A 20769-nucleotide genomic window follows, 5' to 3' on the forward strand; every position below is an offset into this window, starting at 1 on the left:
GGTGGGCAGAGGAACTTCTAGAATTCAGCTTGTCCCATGGGCACCTCAGTGCTCTTCCAGATTTCAGAGAGTGGGACCCAGTTTTTCTGGACCACAGCTATGCCAAGCCATGGAATGCCAAACCAGATGCCAGTAGTGCCCACCCCACCTGCATGACCTTTGTTACTCCCCTGAAGCAGCACCAGGATACCATGTGAGTTTGGGTTTCTTTCCTAAAGGCTACTACTTCTAGAACTGGGAAGTAAGTACTTTCATGGGGATGACTGGGAGGGTGCTGTGTGGGAAGGTTGAATGTTAATTTGGCAACTGTGATGAGCACATACAAATATCAGGCCTAAATGTGGACATTTGCATTGAAGATTTCTCCTAAGTTAGAAAAGCAAGACATGTAAAGGAAAATAGACAAGGGTGTTTACTTAAATAAGCCTTATGTAGGGAAAAAGAAATTGAAAAGGATTAAATTGATGAAAATAAATGCTGAGATCTTGATTTTAAGATTGCCACATACAGCAGGACATGTTAGCATGTGCCTGTAATCCCAGTGGCTCTTGATGCTGAGGAAGGAGGATTGTGAGTCTAAAGCCAGCCTCCGCGACATAGCAAGACCTTAAAGAAAGCATAAAAAATGGACTGGAGATATTGCTCAGAGGTTAAGTACCTGCTGGGTTCAATGCCTGGTAACAGAAAAAAAAAAAAGATTGCCACACAGGCCATGTATGATTTCACATGCCTGTAATCCCAGCAATTTGGGAGGTAGCAATTTCAATGCCAACCTCCACAATTTAGGGAGAACCTGCCTCAACATAAAAAGGGCTGGATTGTAGCTCAATGGTAAGGGTCCCTGGGTTGAATACCCAGTACTATATATAAATAAATGAATATATTACTAAATAATTGCCATGCAGGGTTAGACCTGTGTCACTTTGGTGTAGTGCTGTGGTTTGCTTGACAGTTACAACAACAGTCATTTTGCATTTGCTGACCTCATACATAAATGTTAGGAGCAAATTCCCAAGACATTGCTTTCCCAATGTGACAGAACTTCCACCCATAGGTTAATCTAAAACCTTCTTAGTCTAATATTTTCAGCCAATCTGTATTATATGGCAAGCAGCTTTCATGATATTATTATTTGATAGGAGATACAATTACATTGGCTTAAATAAACCTGTTGGCAATTGTTTTGAACTTTAAGGCTGTCTTATTTCTTACATTTTGAGATTTGTTGATATGTACTACTCTGATGATCAAATGATGCCCTTAATTATAGTATTTTGGAGACTGGTTTTTATTTTATCTAATTTTAATCTTTCCTTAAACATAGGATTTAGTTTTTTTGGGAGCTAGAGATCTTGTGTTTTTCCTCTTTAGATTCCACTTCACACCCACTATTGAGTCTTTTTGTTTCTTTTTTTTGGTAACCAGGGATTGAATTCAGGAGCATGCAATTACTAAGCCACATCCCTAGCTTCATTTTGTATTTTATTTAGAGACACAGTCTCATTGAGTTGCTTAGTTTTTCACTTTTGCTGAGGTTGGCTATGAAATTGTGATTATCCTGCCTTAGCCTCCCGAGCTGCTGGGATTACAGGCATGGACCACTGTGACCAGTATTATTTGTCTTTCTTAACAAAGCTGTTGGTCACTTTTTAATATCATTTTAAATGATTTTATTTCCTTCAGCATGTACCACAGAAAGGGCAGAGATCTAGAGAGAAATATGAGAAAGATGAATTAGGATAATTTTTTTGTGGTGATAAGGTACTTATGCAATATAAAAGACATTTATTGGTAACTAGATGATTATTAGCCATGGTGTTGTATGCAGTATGTGTGGGGCTTGTCCCATTTCCTCACCTGTTTACAGTGAATGAGATGTCCCAATAGATGTGGAGATGGTCATGTTGACTCCCATACCACTCTATGACAACAAGGTGTACAGTGTTATGAATGAGTACAAATGACATGTCACACTTGCCAGGCTTCAGGCAGACGCCCTTCCTCCTCCAGAGGACCTGTTGTTTTTTTCTGGACCATAGCTATGCAAAGCCATGGAGTGCTCACCCAATGCCAGTAGTGTCCACCCCAACTGCATGCTCTTTGTCACTCCCCTGAGGCAGCACCAGAACACCATGTGAGTTTGGGATTCTTTCTTAAAGGTTACTATTGCTGGAACTGGGCAAGTGGGGATTAGAGTGGATTTTTGGAGGGATGATTGGTGGGTACTTATATGGGAAGGTTGGATGATTAATTTGCGCATTTCTGTTGAGCATATACAAATATCAGGCCTCAGTGTCAACATTTGCACTGAATATTTTTCCTGAGAAAAGATAGAAACACAGACATCCTAATCTCTTGGACACTGGTTATAATTTTACCTAATTTCAATCTTTCCTTAAGCAAAGGCTTTAGTTCGTTTGGAGATAGAAATCTTGTATTTTGCCTCTTTAGATTCTACTTCACCGCACCTTTGATTCTTAAAGAATTAGAGGGACCATGACGTGTTTTTTAATTTTTTTTTCCTTTTATTTTGCAGTGTTGGGGATTGAACTCAGGGCTCCAAACATAGCAACCCATGATGTGTTTTAAATGCACATAGAATTGTGGTTTGTGATTCATTTCCCAATGATGTTAGAAATTTTTGTTGTATAAGACATAGGACCTGTGACTTTAGGGAATATCTAGCATAATCTTTGTTGTTGTTGTTGTTGTTTTTGGTACTGGGCATTGAACCAGGGGCACTCCACCACTGAACCACATCCTCAGCCCATTTTTTAAAAAAATTTTATTTAGAGACAGGTTTTTCTAAGTTGTGTAGGGCCTTGGTAATTTGCTGAGGCTGGATTTAAGGTTGTTATCCTTCTGCCGCAACCTCAGGAGCTCCAAGGATTATATGCATGCACCACGGTTCCTGGCCTCCTTAACATTTGATTCAGGTTGTCTTTTGTACTTTTTGGTTTGTTTTTGTTTTCGTTTCAATGAAAGGGAGTAATTCTATGTTGCCCAGGTTAGTCTGCAAATCCTGCACCCCAGTGACCCTCCTGGGGCTGTCTATAGACATGGACCACTGTGCTAAATGTGCAAGCTTGATGCCTCTCTCCTAAGGCATAACTGAAAAGCTCCTGTAAAAAGCATTTGAAATCTTTTCCTTTTTGTTATGTAAAGCTTCTTGCTGACATTGAAACTCCTGGATTCATACCCCATTATATTATTTTTTAATTCTTTTTTTTTCTTTTTTTTAGTTGTTGATAGACCTTTATTGTATTTATTTATATACAGTGCTGAGAACTGAACCCAGTGCCTCACATATGCCAGGCAAGGTTGCTACTGCTGAGCTTCAGCCCCAGCCCTGTTATATTACTTTATTTTTGAGGTTCTGAGGATTGAACCCAGAGCCTTGTGTATGCTAGGTAAGCACTGAGGTACATCTCTCATAATTTTTAAAAATTTTGTGACAGGGTCTTCCTGAGTTGCTGTGGTTTGGCTTGAAATTTTAATTCTCCTGCCTCAGCTACACTAGCAGTTGGAATTACAGTTGTGTCCCACCACACCAGACTTTGTGACAGTTTTTTCTTAAAGTGAGGTTCTGTAGAGTTCATTTTGTTGGTAGTTAGAAAATTATTTCCTCATATAAACCCTGGTGCCATACATAGACCCTGAAAATTGGAATTTGGCATATTGCAGGAAATAATTTTAGGCCATTGTGGCTGGAATATGCTGGCAGGTGGGTTGTAAGTAGGAGGTAGAGAAAGGTTGGCAGAAGAAATCTCAGTTTATTGTGAGTAGTATGAAGTCATTGGAGAATTTTAAGCTAGGGATCCAGTTTGTATTTTTAGAGGATCACTTTGGATTTTTAAAAAGTAGATTATAGGACAAGAGTGGGTTAAGAATACCAGCGGTGAGGCCTCTGCAGTAGCTTGAGATGAGCTAGACATCATGATAGTCTGGAAAGGGATGGGAACAGTATAAAGGAAAAGGTTCAAATAGGATCCTTCTTAGATCTTTGGCTTGAGTAGCTGGATGGTACCATGAATTGGGAAGACTTAGGGAGTATAGGTTTGAGATGCCAAAATCAAGAGTAGTCTTGTAGGTGCACATGTCCACAAAGTGTTCACTCAGTTTCTGATCTGAGAAGATAATCAGCTCTTATTCCCACTACCAAATCTGCTGCACAGTTATTCACTTCATTTAACAATGATGTGATTATTCCAGTCATTGGGAATGGGTGCAGTGAGATCATCGAGGTCAAAAATTTAATATGGTGTTAAGGAGATAGCTAGTAGACCCAATTGATTTGCATGGTATTTCAGGCAACAAAGATTGTACAGTGTACCTAAAGTGTTGGGGAAGGATCCCCATGGTACTAAAATTCTATTAGCATCATTTTAAAATATGAAAGATCCTTCAATGATCCATTTATATTCATTTTAGTTGTAGGCACTGCACAAAATGAGTAGATAGAAGCTGTCTGCATAACAGTTGATCCTAGATAATCAGACTTTTACAATCATATAGTTAAGTACAAGTTGATTTACTAATGAATCATTTAAAACTCTAGACCAGAGCTATTCAACAGAACTCTGCAGTTATAGAAATGCTGTAATCCTGTGTGGTCTGATCTGGTGGCCAGTCTGCTGAGCATTAGAAACGTGTCTCGTGTGATTAGGAACTGGATTTTAAATTTATTGACACTATTTAATTTCAATTTATTTAGGTAGTCGCATGTGGCTTATAGCTTCTGTATTTGTAATAATAATTACCTTTATGTAATTAATTATTTGCTTAAGGAATATATCTTTCTTTATAAAAGCTATTGGCCACTTTTTAAACTTTTAGCTGGTTTTATATTCTTTCAGCACATACCACAGAGAGGGAAGAGATCTAGAAAAATGTGAAAAAGATGACTTAGGATCAAAAATTTTTGTGGCTATAATGTGCTTATGCAATATAAATCAGACTATGTTAAAGAGACATTTTTTGGTAACCAGGTGATTGTTAACCATGGTGTTGTTTGCAGTATTTGTAGGCTTGTCTCATTTCCTCACCTGTTTACATAGAATCAGATGTCCCAATAGATGTGGAGATGGTCATGTCGTCTCCCATGCAACTCTATGACAACCAGAAGGTGTGCTGCATGATGAATGAGTGTGAACAACACATCATCTTTGCCAGGCCTGATGCAGATGCCCCTCCTCCACCAGAGCACTGGGAGGAGCATGTCAATAGTAGGCCACTCCTCAGAGGGATGGGTTAATGTCACCATCCTATAATTATTTTGTATCATCCTCTTTAAGGAGACATTTATTATAGCTACATAAATGGGAATTTTCTCCTAACTCTGCCTCATAACTGTCAGCTTGCTGTGCTATGAGCTCATTGAGAGTAGGGCCTGCATCTCTGCCATCTCAGCCTCCCTATGGCATTGCCTGGCATACAGTAGGCATATAGGCAGAGTGTGTTTTCAGAGCTCAGCATAATCCCTGCAGGATTGCTTGAGCCCAGGAGTTTGACTCTAACCTGGGCAACATGGTTCATGTTGCTGAAACTTGCCTCAAATTTGTGATCCTCCTGAACTGCTGAATTACAGGTGTGCACTACTGTGCCTAGCTAAGAATCCTCTCTTTAAAAAAGTTTGTGAAATAAAAAAATAATTTAATTTGATGGGTGTGGCTAGTTCTGTAGCTTGGGTTACAATATAGGGCTCACCCAGACTACCGAAAATTAAATGTACATTGTATGATTTTACATTTTTGTGGTCTATAGCTAGTAGAGTGTAAATGTTTTAGAATCACATGAAAATCCAAGAGATATTTTGAGTGGCTTTAAAAATAGATTTAAAACTGGGTGTGGTGGCATGTCTGTAATATGAGCTATTAGGGAGGTTGAGACAGGAGGTCTACATGTTTGAGGTCAGCATCGTGCTAATTAGACTCTGTCCTAAAATTTAAAATAAAGTGTTGAGAGTACAACTCAGTACTAGAGTATGTCCCTGCAGGCATGAGCTCTCAGGTATAATCCCCACTATTCTCAAACAAAAAATATACAAACAAAGATTTGCAATCTCTGGTTTTGAGGGATACTTACATTCATTTTCCTGGATTTGCTGGCTAGTTTTGTTTCCCTGCCCCTGCCTCCAACAGAATCAGCATTCCTCCATTTTTCTGTTTAGCAAACATTTCCCTTTTATTTTTTTAAGAGAGAGAGAGAGAGAGAGAGAGAGAGAGAGAGAGAATATTTTAATATTTATTTTTTAGTTATTAGCGGACACAACATCTTTGTTTGCATGTGGTGCTGAGGATCGAACCCGGGCCGCACGCATGCCAGGCGAGTGTGCTACCGCTTGAGCCACATCCCCAGCCCCAACATTTCCTCTTTATATAACAACTTTATTGAGGTTTATTTACACACCCTGTAATTCACCAGTTTATGTGTACTGCCAGTGCTTTTTAGTGTAAATTCAGAGTTATGCCCCCAACACCCTAGTGAGTTTGATGAACTATTTCATCACCTCAATAAGAAACTCTATTCCTATTATCCGTCAATCACCATTCCTCCTGACTTCATTGGTCCCTGGGAGCCACCAGTGCACTCTTTGACATAGATTTGCCTCTTCTGGACTTGAGTATATGGGATTGTGAACTGTATGTTCTCCATGGTGGGTGGCTTTGGCTTGTGCTTGGTGGAATGTTTCCAAGGGTCATGCTTACTAGGCCATGTTTCATCACTCCTTTCTGTTGACTGACATTCCATTGATTAGATAATCCATATTTTATTTGTCCACTGATCACTGATGGGCATTTAGGTTGTTTCTGCTTTGGCTGTTATGAAAATGATGCTGTGAACATTTGTGTACAATTGTGTGTGTGTGTGTGTGTGTGTTTTGCTGGGGATTGAAACCAGGACCTTGTGCATGCTAGCGAAGCGCTCTACTGAGCTACCTCAGCAGGCCCTGTGTACAGGTTTTTGTGTGAATGTATGTGTGAAGTACCTAGGAATGGAATTGCTGGATCATATGTATATGAACTCTGTACTTAACTTCTGAGAAACTGCCAGGCTGTTTGACAAAGTGGCTGCTTAGCACTTCGCTTTTGATGAAGCTGGCTTTGAACTCACGATCCTCCTGCCTCAGCCTCCCAAGCTACTGGGATTACAGGCATGAACCACCACACCCAGCTTAATACTTTACTCTTTTTTAAAAGAATTTTTGTAATTGTAGATTGACAGCATGACTTTATTTTTATTTGTTTTTTGTTATGTTGTGCTAAGGAAAACCTGGTGCCTCACACATGCTAGGCAAGTGCTCTGTCACTAAGCTATGGCCCCAGCCCGAATGCTTTTACTTCTTATTGTATTAATTTTCTGGAGCCTTTTTTGTTCTGGAGTTTTAACCCCCCTAAGCAGGGCTATTGTTTTTTTATTTGCGACAGGTCTTCCTATGTTGCTAAGGCTGACTTTGATCTTTAGATCCTCCTGACTCACTCAGCCTCCCTAATGCTGGGAGTACAGGTGTCACCACATTGGACTCTGGGGTATCTTTGTTTCTTACTTTTTTTTGTACTAGGGATTGAACTCAGGGGCAGTAAAGCACTGAGTCATATCCCCAGCCCTATTTTGTATTTTATTTAGGGAGATGCTGGTCACAACACCATTGCTGTGGCTAGCTTTGAACTCATGATCCTCCTGCCTCAGCCTCTCGAGCTGCTGGGATTACAGGTGTGGTGCCACAACACCCATCTCTGGAGTATCTTTCTTATTTCAATGCAGTTGCATTTTCCCACAATGATTTAACTTTATAATTCTTATTCCCTTTTACAGAGGTTTGGAATTTTCATATAGCTACATTTATCTTCCTTTTTTTTTGGTCTTCTAGGTTTTTTAGATATTTTCTTATTTCATTCTTAGAAAGACCTGAATCTGAAATAGGTATATGGCTAGGTAGATTGATTACTATTTTCTACCTTGCTAGTGGTTATCTCAGCCCTATTTTTTGACTTTATTTTTACTGATAAGAAACACTACCTTGATATAAATCTTGTTTGGGCCTAGCAATCACTTATGTTTAAAAAAAATATTGAGTAGTTTTTTTCCTAATGACAGGGAGAGTCAGTAAACAAATATTACTGAGGTGGTATTTTTGTGGGTTTTTTTGTTTTGTTTTGTTCTGTTTTGTTTTGGTCCTGGGAATTGAATTTGACCACTAAGCCACATCTCCAGATCTATTATTATTTTTTTATTTAGAAATATGGTGTCAAAAGTTATTTAGTGCCTCACTGTTGCTGAGGCTGGCTTTGAACTCACAATCCTCCTATCTCAGCTTCCCGAGCTGCTGGGATTACAGGTGTGTACCACTGTACTTGGCTCTGATTGGTTTTCTTCTATTGCCTTTGTTTTCATATCTTTAGGAGGCTTCCTAGTCTGAATTAGAGTACCTAATTCAGATTGCCAGGAGTGGGTTGATGGGCAGGTTAACAGGATCCACAGTTCCGTCTGGATTCATTGATGTGGGGTTAAGAACTGTAGAGTAGATTCCTGATTGCAGTTTACTGCTGATTTGGAGGACAGAAAAAGTTGTCAGTAAGCAGCTGGTCATGTGTATAGTGGTGTCATATACTGGGATAACAAAATGTTAACTTATATAGGACATAAGTTTACAAATTTTGTGGCATATAGGAAAAATTAAGAAGCATGGAAAAGGGAGAGAAATTACTGTAGGGTAGAATTGAGACCAGGAGAATAGTCACATATCTGTCATATTTTTTTAAAGCTAGTTTAAGTAGAATTCTTATCATAGTCTAAGGTTTTGGTATACTGAAATGCTTTGCTGTTTCAGGTTTTGTGAAATGTACAAACTATGAAATTCAAATTTCTCTATACACTGGTACCCTATCTTCATTTGCTAGTGTATTTTAGCTATTATATATATAATTAGCTTTGGTAGCACTAAAAGAATTCATCTTTGACTGGTATTGACTTGTAGGTGAGAATATACAAATGTGTGCTGAGATGATTCATTGCCAGGATTGGGAACAGAATCTTGTGTCAAGTTATATGCTTTCAGAAGGGGATCAAAAAAGATTACAGAGTTTTCCTTAAATGTTGTGCATACATGAGGAGTGTCCCTAGGGTATGTCCTTAATTTCTCAGATATCCCCTTTAGGACTGACTGGACAGTGGCCCAGAACACACTATTCAACAAGATCCTCAAAGCCCTGCAGTCTGACCAACTTGCCCGCTTGGCCAACGAAAGGGTAAGAAATCAGAAATCTGCCAATGTGGGCTCTTCTTAGTTCAGGCCTCTATGACTGACTGATTTCTACCTACCTCCTATTTGCTAACTATGTGGAACTGTTGTTCCTTCTTCTTGTATTTTTCAGGCTTGTAATGAGCCAGTGCTGCATCATGTAGCTGTGGACAAGTGTGCAAGGTGGGTGCGGCAGGCCCTGGCCAGTGAGAGTTGGGACACCAAGATGATCCAGTGGCTGCACACGACCCTGATGGAGACCTTGAGTCTGCCCATGCTGGCTGCCTACATGGATGCTTTGCAGACACTGAAAGGGAGGGTAAGGCTATGGTTGGTGTCTGCCCTGTGCTGCGGGCCACCAGTCCCTGTGATGCATTCAGACATGGGGTTAGGTAAAGTCTTTACGTGGTCAGTTTGGAGGGCATGGCTAGCAGGTATGCTAATAAAAATAGGAGACAAGGTCTTGTTTTTACATTTGATCTGGTGTAATGTCTTTGTGCCATCTCCATAATGAGGTGCAGGGCCTGAAATCCAGAGGACTCATGGCCTGACAGCCCCTGGCTTATGTCATTACTGGATTTTATTTTCCTACTCCCTCTGAAGTCTAACAACCTCCATCAGACCTTGATACTTTTCATTCTCCAATCTTTAAAAACCTTTTTTCTTTCTTTCTGAAAAGGATCTCTAACATGTAAAAACCTTTTCCTTTCCCTGAGATCACTTTGACCTCTGTGGGCAGTGTGGAATTCACACAGATACTCATTTGGAGTATAAGCATCAGTGTATTTGAAACTCATATTTATACATCTGCAAGGTCACATCTTTGGTGGACAGTAAAAGAACAGGACATGGTATAATTCATGATATATACACTATTGTTGGATATGTTTTTAGAACATAATAGTAGGCTTCATTAACAAGCCACACTTGAAGGCTGTACTTTAGAAGAAAATGCAGGGTTTATTTAAATTTTCTTATTTATATAAGGATACAATTTCTTTATTTTGTTTATTTGTTTTTATGGAGTCCTCAGGATTGAACCCAGGGCCTCATATGTGCAAGGCAAGTGCTATGCCACTGAGCCAAAATACCAGCCCAGAAAAAGCAATTTTAAAAAAATTATATATATATATATATATATATATATTTATATTTTCTTTTTAGCAGATAGTCACTAGAAATTTTAGAAAATGCAGAAATACATAAGGAAAAAGTCATGCATAGTTCCACAGGAATTCTATGAACATTTGGCATGTTCATATCATCATACAGCCTTTTATATAGTGCTGTATATATTTTGTTTTATATATTTTGTTTTACATGTAGAATTTTAGCAAAATTCTTTTGTTCCTTGCTTTCTCTGTCTCTTTCTGTCTCTCTCTGTCTCTCAGTACTAGGGATTGAACCAAAGGATGCTGTATCACTGACCTGCATTTTATTTATTTACATTTTGAGACAGAGTCTCACAGCTCAGGCTGGCCTCAAACTTATCATCCTTCACATCACTGTGATTGCAGCATGGCCACCATGCCTGGTGCTAATTATTTCTGTGGGTTGTATATTGTCTAGTATGTATTTGAAATTAACCCATGGTGGGCATGGTGGTACACACATGTAATCCCAGCAGCTTGGGAGGCTGAAAAAGGAGGATTGTGAGTTCAAAGCCAGCCTCAAGCAACTATTGAGGCTTCAAGTAACTTCAGTAAGACAATATAAAAATAAAAAATAAAAATTGGTGATGTGTTTCTGTCTTTATGCATCCCTGAGTTCAATCAATGGTACCAAAAAATAGAAAATAATCCTAGATATTCAGTCAGGTGGATAAATTATTTAACTGCTCCCTAACAGATACCTTTAGATTGTTTATGTATTTTGATTGTTATTAACAGATAATATGTCACTGGGTATAGATTATTTTTGATATAATTTCTTGTTTTGGAACCAGGAATTGAACCAAGGGACACTTAACCACTGAGCCACATCAGGCCTTTTTAAATTTTTGAGACAGGTTCTCCTTGCTCAGTTGCTTAGGGCCTCACTCATTTGCTGAGGCTGGTTTGAACTCGCAATCCTCCTGCCTCTACCTCTCAAGGTGCTGGGAATACAGGTGTGTTCCACCATACCTGGATTGATATAATTCCTTTTAGAAGGTTCTCTAGTGAAATCGTTTGGTACAGTGATGGGGATAAACTTAGGATCCAGATGCGTTTCACCAGATTGATTTCAAAAGGAGCATACACACTGTCCTTGCATGCTGGGGGCTTTTTCATGCAGCCACTTATTTGTACCTTTACTACACACTGAAGCATCTCAAACTTTGTCTTTCTAGATCCCAACCTTGATTGACCGCATGCTTGTGTCACTCAACACAAAGACTGGGGCCAAAGGAACTGAGGCCTTGTCGCTGCTGCTGAAAAGGTCCTGGGACCCTGCTGCAGGGGTGCTTCTTCATGACAAGCCAGTAAGTTGAGGGGCTCAGGCTTAAGTGTGGCAGTGAGATGTTCTGACTCGTAGCCTGTAGCCCTGGCTGGAGGAAGGTGTAACCTTTTCCATTAACCACTTGTTTATTAGTGCCTAACATAGTTCTGTAAGCAATGGGTCATGGGTTGGGTGAGCAGCCATAAAAGCCACTCCTGATGGTTGCAGATGAGCCTCTCACTCACCAGGTGGGATTTTCTCTTTGCAGAGGAAACTCCCTGGCTTTCCTGATTTTTATCACCTCCTCAGGCCCCTCTAACTCTGCATTCCCCACCTCACGCGGCCACGGCTTCTGGAAATCTCAGCTGTGCTGCTTAGGCAAGGTTTGTTGGGGGCAAGAGGATGTCTCCACATGGGAATAAGATCTAGGAGGATGGAAGAGAAGAAACACAGGAGGGTGTAAAAATGGATGAACATGAAATGTAGAGCATCCCATGACTCTTAATTGGTGTTCAGATACCACTTGCTGCAAGGTTGAGGGATTCAGAGTAGGTTAAGTAGAATGGAGAGATTTGAACCTAGCACTTTGGCATGGCACCCTTCCTTCCTTTAGGTCATCCCTGTCGCCACCCATCTGCCAAAAAATGGCAGTGGAGTGGGCCTTCTGCAGTGTCTTGAGCATATTATCAGGGCAGTGAGAAGCAAAGTTTTGGAGGTGAGAATGACCCTGTCTTGGGCGACCCTGGCACACCCCTGGTGACCCTGGTACACCCAGTGTGCTGGGGTGTTTATTCCTGTCTGCAGCCTCCTTCTGACTATCTTCTTTCCCTTCCTCTGAAGATTCACCGCCATTTCCCACACAAACCCATCATTTTGATTGGCTGGAACATGGGAGCTTTGGTGGCCTGTCAGCTAAGTGGTTTCTGTCTTATTTGGAGGTGTCTTGGGGGACAGTACTGCTTGCTTATGATGGCCATCAAGGCCTTGACTTGTGTTTCAAGCCCAGTGCTAGATGCTTACCTGATGATTGCATTTTAAACTGTAGAAAACAAACTTTAGTGTTTTTTTTTTCACTTTATTATGGAAATTTTTCAGCAGGACCCAAAGTAGAGAGAAGCTAGTAAGTACACCACAGGGCCCCTTGCTCAACTTTACCTATAACCAACTCATGGCAGGCTTGCTTCATCTTTCCCCTTCCTGCTTCCTTTCTCACTCAGGTTAATTTGAAGGAAATCCCTATATATTATCTTTTATTTATGTACATCAATCAGCATTTCAAAAAACAAACAAACAAAAATAACTCCTGAATTACTTTTTTTCCCACATTTAAGTACCATTTAATTTGCCCAACTGAAAAAATAAATCTCATAGGCACAAATCAATAGCTCTGGAATTTCATGTCATGTTCATATTCTGTCCCTCTATAAGATATTGAGGAGTTTTTCCTGTGTCTTAATTGTGTGTCCACTAGTTTTTGTAAGTGCCCCTGACATGTCCAGAGCCCCAGTGCTGTCCAGTCTAGTGGAGTAGATACCTAGAGCCCAGAGAGGAAGACCACATCCACCTGACTCCTGCTCCCAGGGACGTGAAATCAGCAGCTGTTCCACCAAATCTGGGATGTCTGGAGCAGAGAGATTCTATTCTACTTAAGGGAGAAAGGCAATGCCTTTACCATTTTATGAACTCTTGGTGGAGAAAAGTGATGATGTCTCGGCCTAGCAGGTTGACAAGGTTGAAGTAAGAAACCTCCCATCCTGTGCCATCTGAGGACCTGACTTCCCTTCATGGTAGCTGTCATGGGAGAGCACACCTTGTGTTAGGACAGAGGAAGGGGAGGAGGGAATGGCTGTTGGGTCTGCCAATCCCCTGGACACTGGGTAGGCTGAGGTACACTGAAGTCACCTTCCTGCAGACAGACTGTGCCATTGTCCAAAGGTGTCAATCATGGAATATGTCACTGCTGTTGTCTGCCTTGGGTTTCCTCTGTTCACTGTGTATGGCCCCCGGGGGGTAAGAGTAAGGTGAAGCTGGTGGCAGAGGTCATTGACAGTGGGGGCAGGGGCATCAGGAACACATCCTCATACATGCTGGGTCAGTTCTGCATGATTGTGAACTGGCCAGATCTAACCCTATACCCCTTATATGATGTGGATGATCCCCTCTTTGATATGAAGACTCCAGTCCTCTTTGTTATTGGTCAGAATTCCCTGAAGTGTCACCCTGAGGCCATGGAGGACTTCTGGGAGAAGATCTGTGTGGAAAACAGCTTGGTGATCATTGGGGGAGCTGATGATGATCTCATATGGGTAAGGTCCTCCTGGGGTTGTCAGAGTGTTGGAGGAATGCTGTATGGTACTGCTGTAACTGTAGGCTAATCTGCTTAATCAGGTAACAGTAAGCAGTTATTTTTTAGTTAATTTTATATCTATAAAAAATGTCGCAAAATTGGGTACAAGAAAAATCCATATACCTCTAACCTGGATTTTTCAAATGTTGGCATATTATATAAATGGAGGATAATTCTCAAAGTCAGGAAATGAACATCACTATGGTGGCATTAGCTAATCTGTAGACTCAGATTTCATCAGTTGTCTCCCAAATGTTCATTTCTGGCCCTGGACTCAATCCAGGATTCCATGTGGCTATGGTTGCCATCTTTCCTCAGTCTCCCCATCCCTACCCCATGAAACTGGGGACTGAGCCAAGAGGTAATCTACCACTGAGCTATACCTTTGCCCTTTTTGGTCTTTATTTAGTTTAGTTTATTTGATTTTTGGTAGTGGGTATTTAACCCAGGCACACATTATCACTGAGCCACATCTCCAGCCCCCCACCCCTTTTAAAAAAAATTTTGACATGGTCTCACTGAATTGCTTAGGGACTTGCTAAGTTGTTGAGGCTCACATTTAATTTTAGATCCCCCTGCCTCAGCCTCCCAAGCCAATGGCATTAAAGGTGGGTGCCATCACACCACATTTTTTTTTTTTATTTTGAGACAAGGACTCTCTAAGTTACCCAGACTGGACTCAACCTTGTTGCCTCAGCCTCCTGAATTGATGGGTTTACCAGTGTACCCCACCATACTATGATCTTGACACTTTCAAAAATGACTGGCCATTTATTTTATAGACTGTCCCCCAGTTTAGGTTTTTGACATTTTCTTCATGGTTATATTGAAGACATGTGTTTTTGGCAGAAATGCTTCTTGACTTTTCTCATTGATTCCCATAACAGTATTCCTGTTGGTTTGTCTTATCACCACTGATAATCCCTTGCTCATGTGGTTAAGGTGGCTTCTTCAGTGTTCTCCACAATAAAATCATTGATTTCCCTTTTTAATAGGGAGAAGGATCCTTGGGACACTGTAAAATATGCTTTTGTCAATGTACTTTCACTGGAGTTTGCATTTTTAAATGCCCTGTTGAGGATTATATGCCCTGTTGAGGATGAATGAATGTAGATATTATTTGTATGAAAACTTTTTTTGATGTATTTTGGAGTACAAACACAGCTGAAATTTGGAATGAGATGGCTGTTCTTTTCTTATGATGCTGGAGTGCAGACAGCTTTAGTTATGTTGACATGGAATATACTGAAAATGAAGGTGTGGCTTTTATTGACATTGCTTTTCTTAGTAATTCAGATATTCTCATCTACATGAGAAAGACATGATTTGCTGTAGGGAGTAGAGGGAGTTAGGACTACTGTTCCTCAGAGTTACCTTGTGGGATCCTTAAACATTTGCCTCATTTTTTTTATTTTTTTTTATTTTGCAGTACTGGGGATTGAACCCAGGGATGCTCCACAACTTAGCTGTATCTCCAGCACTTTTAATTTTTGATCTTGATGTAGGGTATCACTAATTTGCTGAGCTAGATCTCAGACTTTCAATCTTAAGGCTCTGTCTCCTCAGTAGTTGGGATTACAGGAGTTGCTGCATACCTGGGTGCATGGTGCTGAGAGTGTTGGACAGATAACACTAATAATGTCCCCTTTTCTTAGAAATTTGGGCACTCACTGTCTTCATCTGAATGTTGGGACCTGATTTTCTCTTTGTCAGGATTCCCAATCAGAAGCCGGGGGTTTTAAGGCTAGCTTTCAAAGTAGGAATCCAATCAACTATGGTCATTTTCTCTTATCCCGTACAACTAGCCTAGGACCCCCCCTTACATCTGCTAAACTATTAACCTCAGGGTTGGAGGCTGGGCCAAGTGACCTCTCAGTGAGGCCTAGCAGTCCAGATGGACTCATCTGTTCAGACTGAGGTGTGGTATTTGTGGAGGGGATGAAGCAGGCACCATGCTTAATTTTCCACATGGATTGTTTTGTTCAATCCTCTTGAGAGCCACAGCCAAAGGGGCCCTAGCAAACTTCCAGCTGCCAGCAAACTTCCAGCTGCCGGCTGATGATTGGCTCACAGCGGCCCCAGCAACATCTAGCTGATTGGCTCCTCGGCCCCAGCAACATCTAGCTGATTGGCTCCTCTGCGGTGATGCTCATTGGGCTGTTTCCCTGCCCTTTCAGACCACGGAGCTGCTCATTGGGGGACTTTTTTGGCTCCGCCCATGTGACCCAGCCAATCGGCCTCAAGAGCAGGAGGATTGTGGGGGTGGAGAGAAGCTTGTGTGGGAGAGAGAGGCTTGTGGGAAGCCGGTGGTGGCAGTTGAGGCTCTGAGGGTTTTTCCTGAGAGGCTGTTTTGTTTGGTGTGTGTGGTTCTAAAAATAAAGTTAGTTTCTTTTGACAAGTGGCTCCTGATTGTGCCCAGCCAGACTGCGGCATTTGGTGGCTCGCACGGGGAGCGACTGAGGGTAAGTGAACTGCTCGCCCCTGAGGGCAGGGCGAGAGGATGGGTAGCCATTTTAAGATTCTTCTTTTGTTATTTTGTTTCACTTTTGTTTTAAGTTGCCTGTCCCTGGAGATGTGTAAGATGGAAGAAAAACCGCTCACATCTGAGGAACAGATAGGGAGAGAGGACGGATGGACATTTCAGGAGGCTATTATAATGATTTTGTGTTGTTCCAATTTTGTTTCACTCAGTTTCAGTTTTGTTAGGCGTTATCTTGTTGGGTTGTATTATAGTAGAAATATGGGATCAGAAATTAGTAAAAAAACAAACTGAAAGAGTGTTAAGTAAATTGTTAGAGGAAGGAGGCATCTCAGTAAAATCAAGAACAATCAGGGCATACGTTGATACAATACAAAAATGTAGCCCATGGCTTTTTAAGGAGGAGTTGTTAAATATATCACAATGGAACCATCATGGTGAAGATTTAAAAAGAATAGAAAAGAAAAGCCCAGGGACTCTGCCAGTTGGCACATTGCCATTGTGGACGTTCAGATCTTGTTTGCTTAGTCGAAAGCCTTCAGTTCAGACAATGGTAGAGGAAGAAGAAGACATAATGATTCAAGTAAAAGAGAAGGTCTCTCAAGTTAGTCAGACAGAGGAAAAGATTCAAGTAAAAGAGAAGGCCTCTCAAGCTAGTCAGACAGAGAAAGAAAGTGTAAAACAGAAAAAGCCATCAGGGGGAAAGTTACAACAGGAGACTGCTACTAACACCTTTCTATCACCAGAGGACGTAAGTGTCCAACCAACAGCGCCACCTCCATATGCTGGGAGGCCCCCAACCCCCGCAGTTGATAGTTGGGATCCTGAGACAAGATCTCAAATATTAACATGCCCTGTATTTGAGGCAGGAGGGCAGCGATTTTACCAAGTTTTAAATTTCAAAACAGTGAAGCAGCTAAAAGAGGCTGTAACAACCTATGGTCCTCAAGCACCCTTCACTGTAAGCATGGTCGAATCCATTAACAACTTGAACATGACGCCAGCAGATTGGGCTAATATGTGTAAAGCTGTGCTAAATGGAGGACAATACCTGTTATGGAAGGTTGCCAATGAGGAATTTTGCAAGGAGACGGCTAGGCGAAATGCAGCAGCTGGTTATCTTCAGAGAAATCTAGATATGTTGTTAGGAAAGGGACCTTATGAGGATCAGCAGCAACAAATTGCATATGATCCTGGCATATACGCACAAATTGCTGCAGATGCAATTAAGGCATGGAAGACTTTACAAGGACATGGAGGTTTACAAGGTCAATTATCTAAGGTAATACAAGGAGCTAATGAACCTTATGCTGAATTTGTAGATAGGCTTATTCAAACAGCTACCAGAGTTTTTGGGAATACAGAACAAGCAATGCCATTACTAAAACACCTGGCTTATGAGCAAGCGAATCGTTGGTGCAGAGATATCATTAGACCATGGAAACATGAAGATTTAAACACATATATTAAATTATGTAGAGACATTAATGAACAAGAGCAAGTCATGGCAGCTGCAGTAAAACAGGCTTTAGATGCCAGAGACATTAATGAACAAGGGCAAATTGTGGCAGCTGCAGTAAAACAGGCTTTAGATGCCAGGCCAAGAACATGCTACAATTGTGAACAAACAGGACATTTTAAAAGGAATTGCCCCATTGGAGGAGGGTTTAACAAAACTAGGTATCAAAGGAGTAGAATACCAGGTATTTGCCCACCATGCCATAGAGGGAGACATTGGGCTAATGAATGCCGTTCTCAAACCACCATAGAGGGTACTCCATTATCAAAAAACGAACAAGGACCAGGTGTTTATCCACGATATTGTGGAGAAAGGCATCGGGCTCCATTGCCAAAAAATGGACAGGGGGGCCCAATGCTCCGGGGCCCAAAACCACAAATATACGGAGCACTGGAGGAACCCAGCAACCCCATCAGGGTAGTGCCCAGGACACATTGTCCATCAGATCCCTCATCAGACAAACCAGAGGGAGCGCAGGGTTGGACATCTGCGCCTCCGCCAGAACAGTACTAACTCCAGAGATGGGAGTTCAAATCATTCCCACAGGGGTGAAAGGACCTCTTCCCAAAGGTGTTGAGAGCCACAGCCAAAGGGGCCCCAGCAAACTTCCAGCTGCCAGCAAACTTCCAGCTGCCGGCTGATGATTGGCTCACAGCGGCCCCAGCAACATCTAGCTGATTGGCTCCTCGGCCCCAGCAACATCTAGCTGATTGGCTCCTCTGCGGTGATGCTCATTGGGCTGTTTCCCTGCCCTTTCAGACCACGGAGCTGCTCATTGGGGGACTTTTTTGGCTCCGCCCATGTGACCCAGCCAATCGGCCTCAAGAGCAGGAGGATTGTGGGAGGTGGAGAGAAGCTTGTGTGGGAGAGAGAGGCTTGTGGGAAGCCGGTGGTGGCAGTTGAGGCTCTGAGGGTTTTTCCTGAGAGGCTGTTTTGTTTGGCGTGTGTGGTTCTAAAAATAAAGTTAGTTTCTTTTGACAAGTGGCTCCTGATTGTGCCCAGCCAGACTGCGGCACAATCCCATGACTACCTGAATGAGGTATTATGATTCTCCCTTTTTGCAATGTGAAAACAGGCTCAAGAAAGGTTGCATCACCTGCCCAAGGGCTAATAAATGCTGTTTCATTTGTGCAGAGAATGACAGGTGAAAAATCCTTTCTTATTTTCATAGGATGCTATGGAATATTTTATAAGAGTTTTCTTCTTTCTGTCTCTTAGAATAAGCAAGGCAAAGAAGAAATCAGAAGTGTTGTCTCAAAGGATGGTGGACAGATGTATTCAGGTGAACACTTGTCTCATTTGTCTCATGTTTCTCTCAGCAAGGCCCTCTTCTTTTGCCATTGAGGTTCAGTCTTGTTGGCAGCAGCTTGCTGAATGGTGTGGGAGTATCCAAGAGGGCTTCTGATAGGCCTAAATCATAAGCAAAAGAGAGTGGCAACCTGAAAGGAGGGTGAACCAGTAAGAGAGAGGGTCTGTGGGAGAAGGGTGGAGGGTCTGTACAGAGGCACCTGGCTGTTTGGAAGGCTGGGTTTTGTTGCAGGCACTGTGAGATGGGGAGCAGCAGCAGCACACCTGAAACAGAAGCAATGGAGGAGTCACATTAGCTTCACACTGTCTGGTGGTTCCTGTTGTCAGGTGGAGGACCCATCTGCCTGGCTTCTTTTTGTACTAGGATGAGATTGTGGACTTCCTGATGGGAGTGCTTACTTGCTGTAATGGTCTCATGGGCTGTGAGCCTTGGCATCAGGATGCTGAGAAGAAGAAGCCTCATGATGTGGCCTGCAGAGACTTGGCATTTGAAGTCCTTGAGTGGGGCAGTCAATCTGCTTCCCCAGCTGCCATGCTGCCCTCCTCACCCTTGCGCTCAGAGGTAGAGTGGGTGGGGAGGGAGCACTCTTACTGGTTGTGAGGACCTCACAGTGGGCTCTCCAACCTTCTGGGGATGCCTGTGAGTTCCTCTGAGGAGGCTCTAGGGGCTCCTGCTGACTGTGGTCAAACCCAGGCAGGCTTGACTCATCTCTTGGCCTTCTCACTCTTGAGGATCTTTCCAGAGTGTCCAGTAGCCACACCTCCTATTCCATGACCATCATGCCCACAATGACCTCTGCTCAGAAGTCAAGAACAGGTGCTCCCAGATGCCCAAGAGAGATGTGCAGTGGAAAAAATCTATGCTGACCCACAAACCAGCCCAGGGTATAGGCTCAGGGACCAGTGGCCTCTCTCAAGTTCTTTCTACTGCAGTGGTTTCACATGGCATTTAGAAAGCACTGGGTCTGCAGCTTTGTCCAGGAGGATACGAGAGGCTCCTTTCCCACCTTCCTGTCCAGGCAGAATTAGGTTGCAATGAGTGGCTGTTGTGCCTGCAGCTTCCAGGAAGCAAATGGGGAGGCAGAGGTGGGGAGGACACAGGCAAGGAATCAACCAAAGGCAGCGGGCACAGCACACAAAGGAGCAGCAGAGCAAGAGCCACAATGAAAGATCCAGTAGGAGAGAAGGAGGAAAACACCAGGTGAAACAACCACAAAAGTGCCCTTGAGTTAAATCCCCAGTACTCCACCAAAAAATAATTTGTAGTCTTTTCCTTTAATACTTGCAGTGTATAATCTGAAAAGTCAGCTGCTCTTGAGGTTCCCTAATATGTGGTAAATTCTTGTTTCTGTCTTTCAGATCATCTTGGTTTTTAATTTCTGACTATAGTGTGTCTCAGTATGGAGCCCATCTATCCTAATTAAGGAGGAGGCAGAGTGGGACATTAGAAATAGGAT

At 42.1% G+C, this 20769-nt stretch overlaps 1 protein-coding gene across 1 annotated transcript; it reads left to right on the forward strand.

The window, feature by feature from the left end:
• LOC131424659 (KAT8 regulatory NSL complex subunit 3-like) lies at nt 1–20508 on the forward strand. The gene is given in 17 exon segments (XM_058583378.1): nt 1–61; nt 64–191; nt 5054–5225; nt 9145–9248; nt 9375–9560; nt 11571–11702; nt 11928–11947; nt 11949–12042; nt 12273–12374; nt 12500–12570; nt 12719; nt 13595–13668; nt 13803–13970; nt 19223–19286; nt 19677–19874; nt 20045–20126; nt 20129–20508. Coding segments are annotated over 17 exon segments (1758 nt in total). The 5' UTR covers nt 1–36; the 3' UTR covers nt 20266–20508.
• Nucleotides 20509–20769: the final 261 nt, after the last annotated feature.

This window comes from Marmota monax, unplaced genomic scaffold, assembly GCF_021218885.2.
Source record: "Marmota monax isolate L192 unplaced genomic scaffold, Marmota_monax_Labrador192_F-V1.1 WCK01_AAM20220418_F8-fsc00814, whole genome shotgun sequence".
Lineage (NCBI taxonomy): Eukaryota > Metazoa > Chordata > Mammalia > Rodentia > Sciuridae > Marmota > Marmota monax.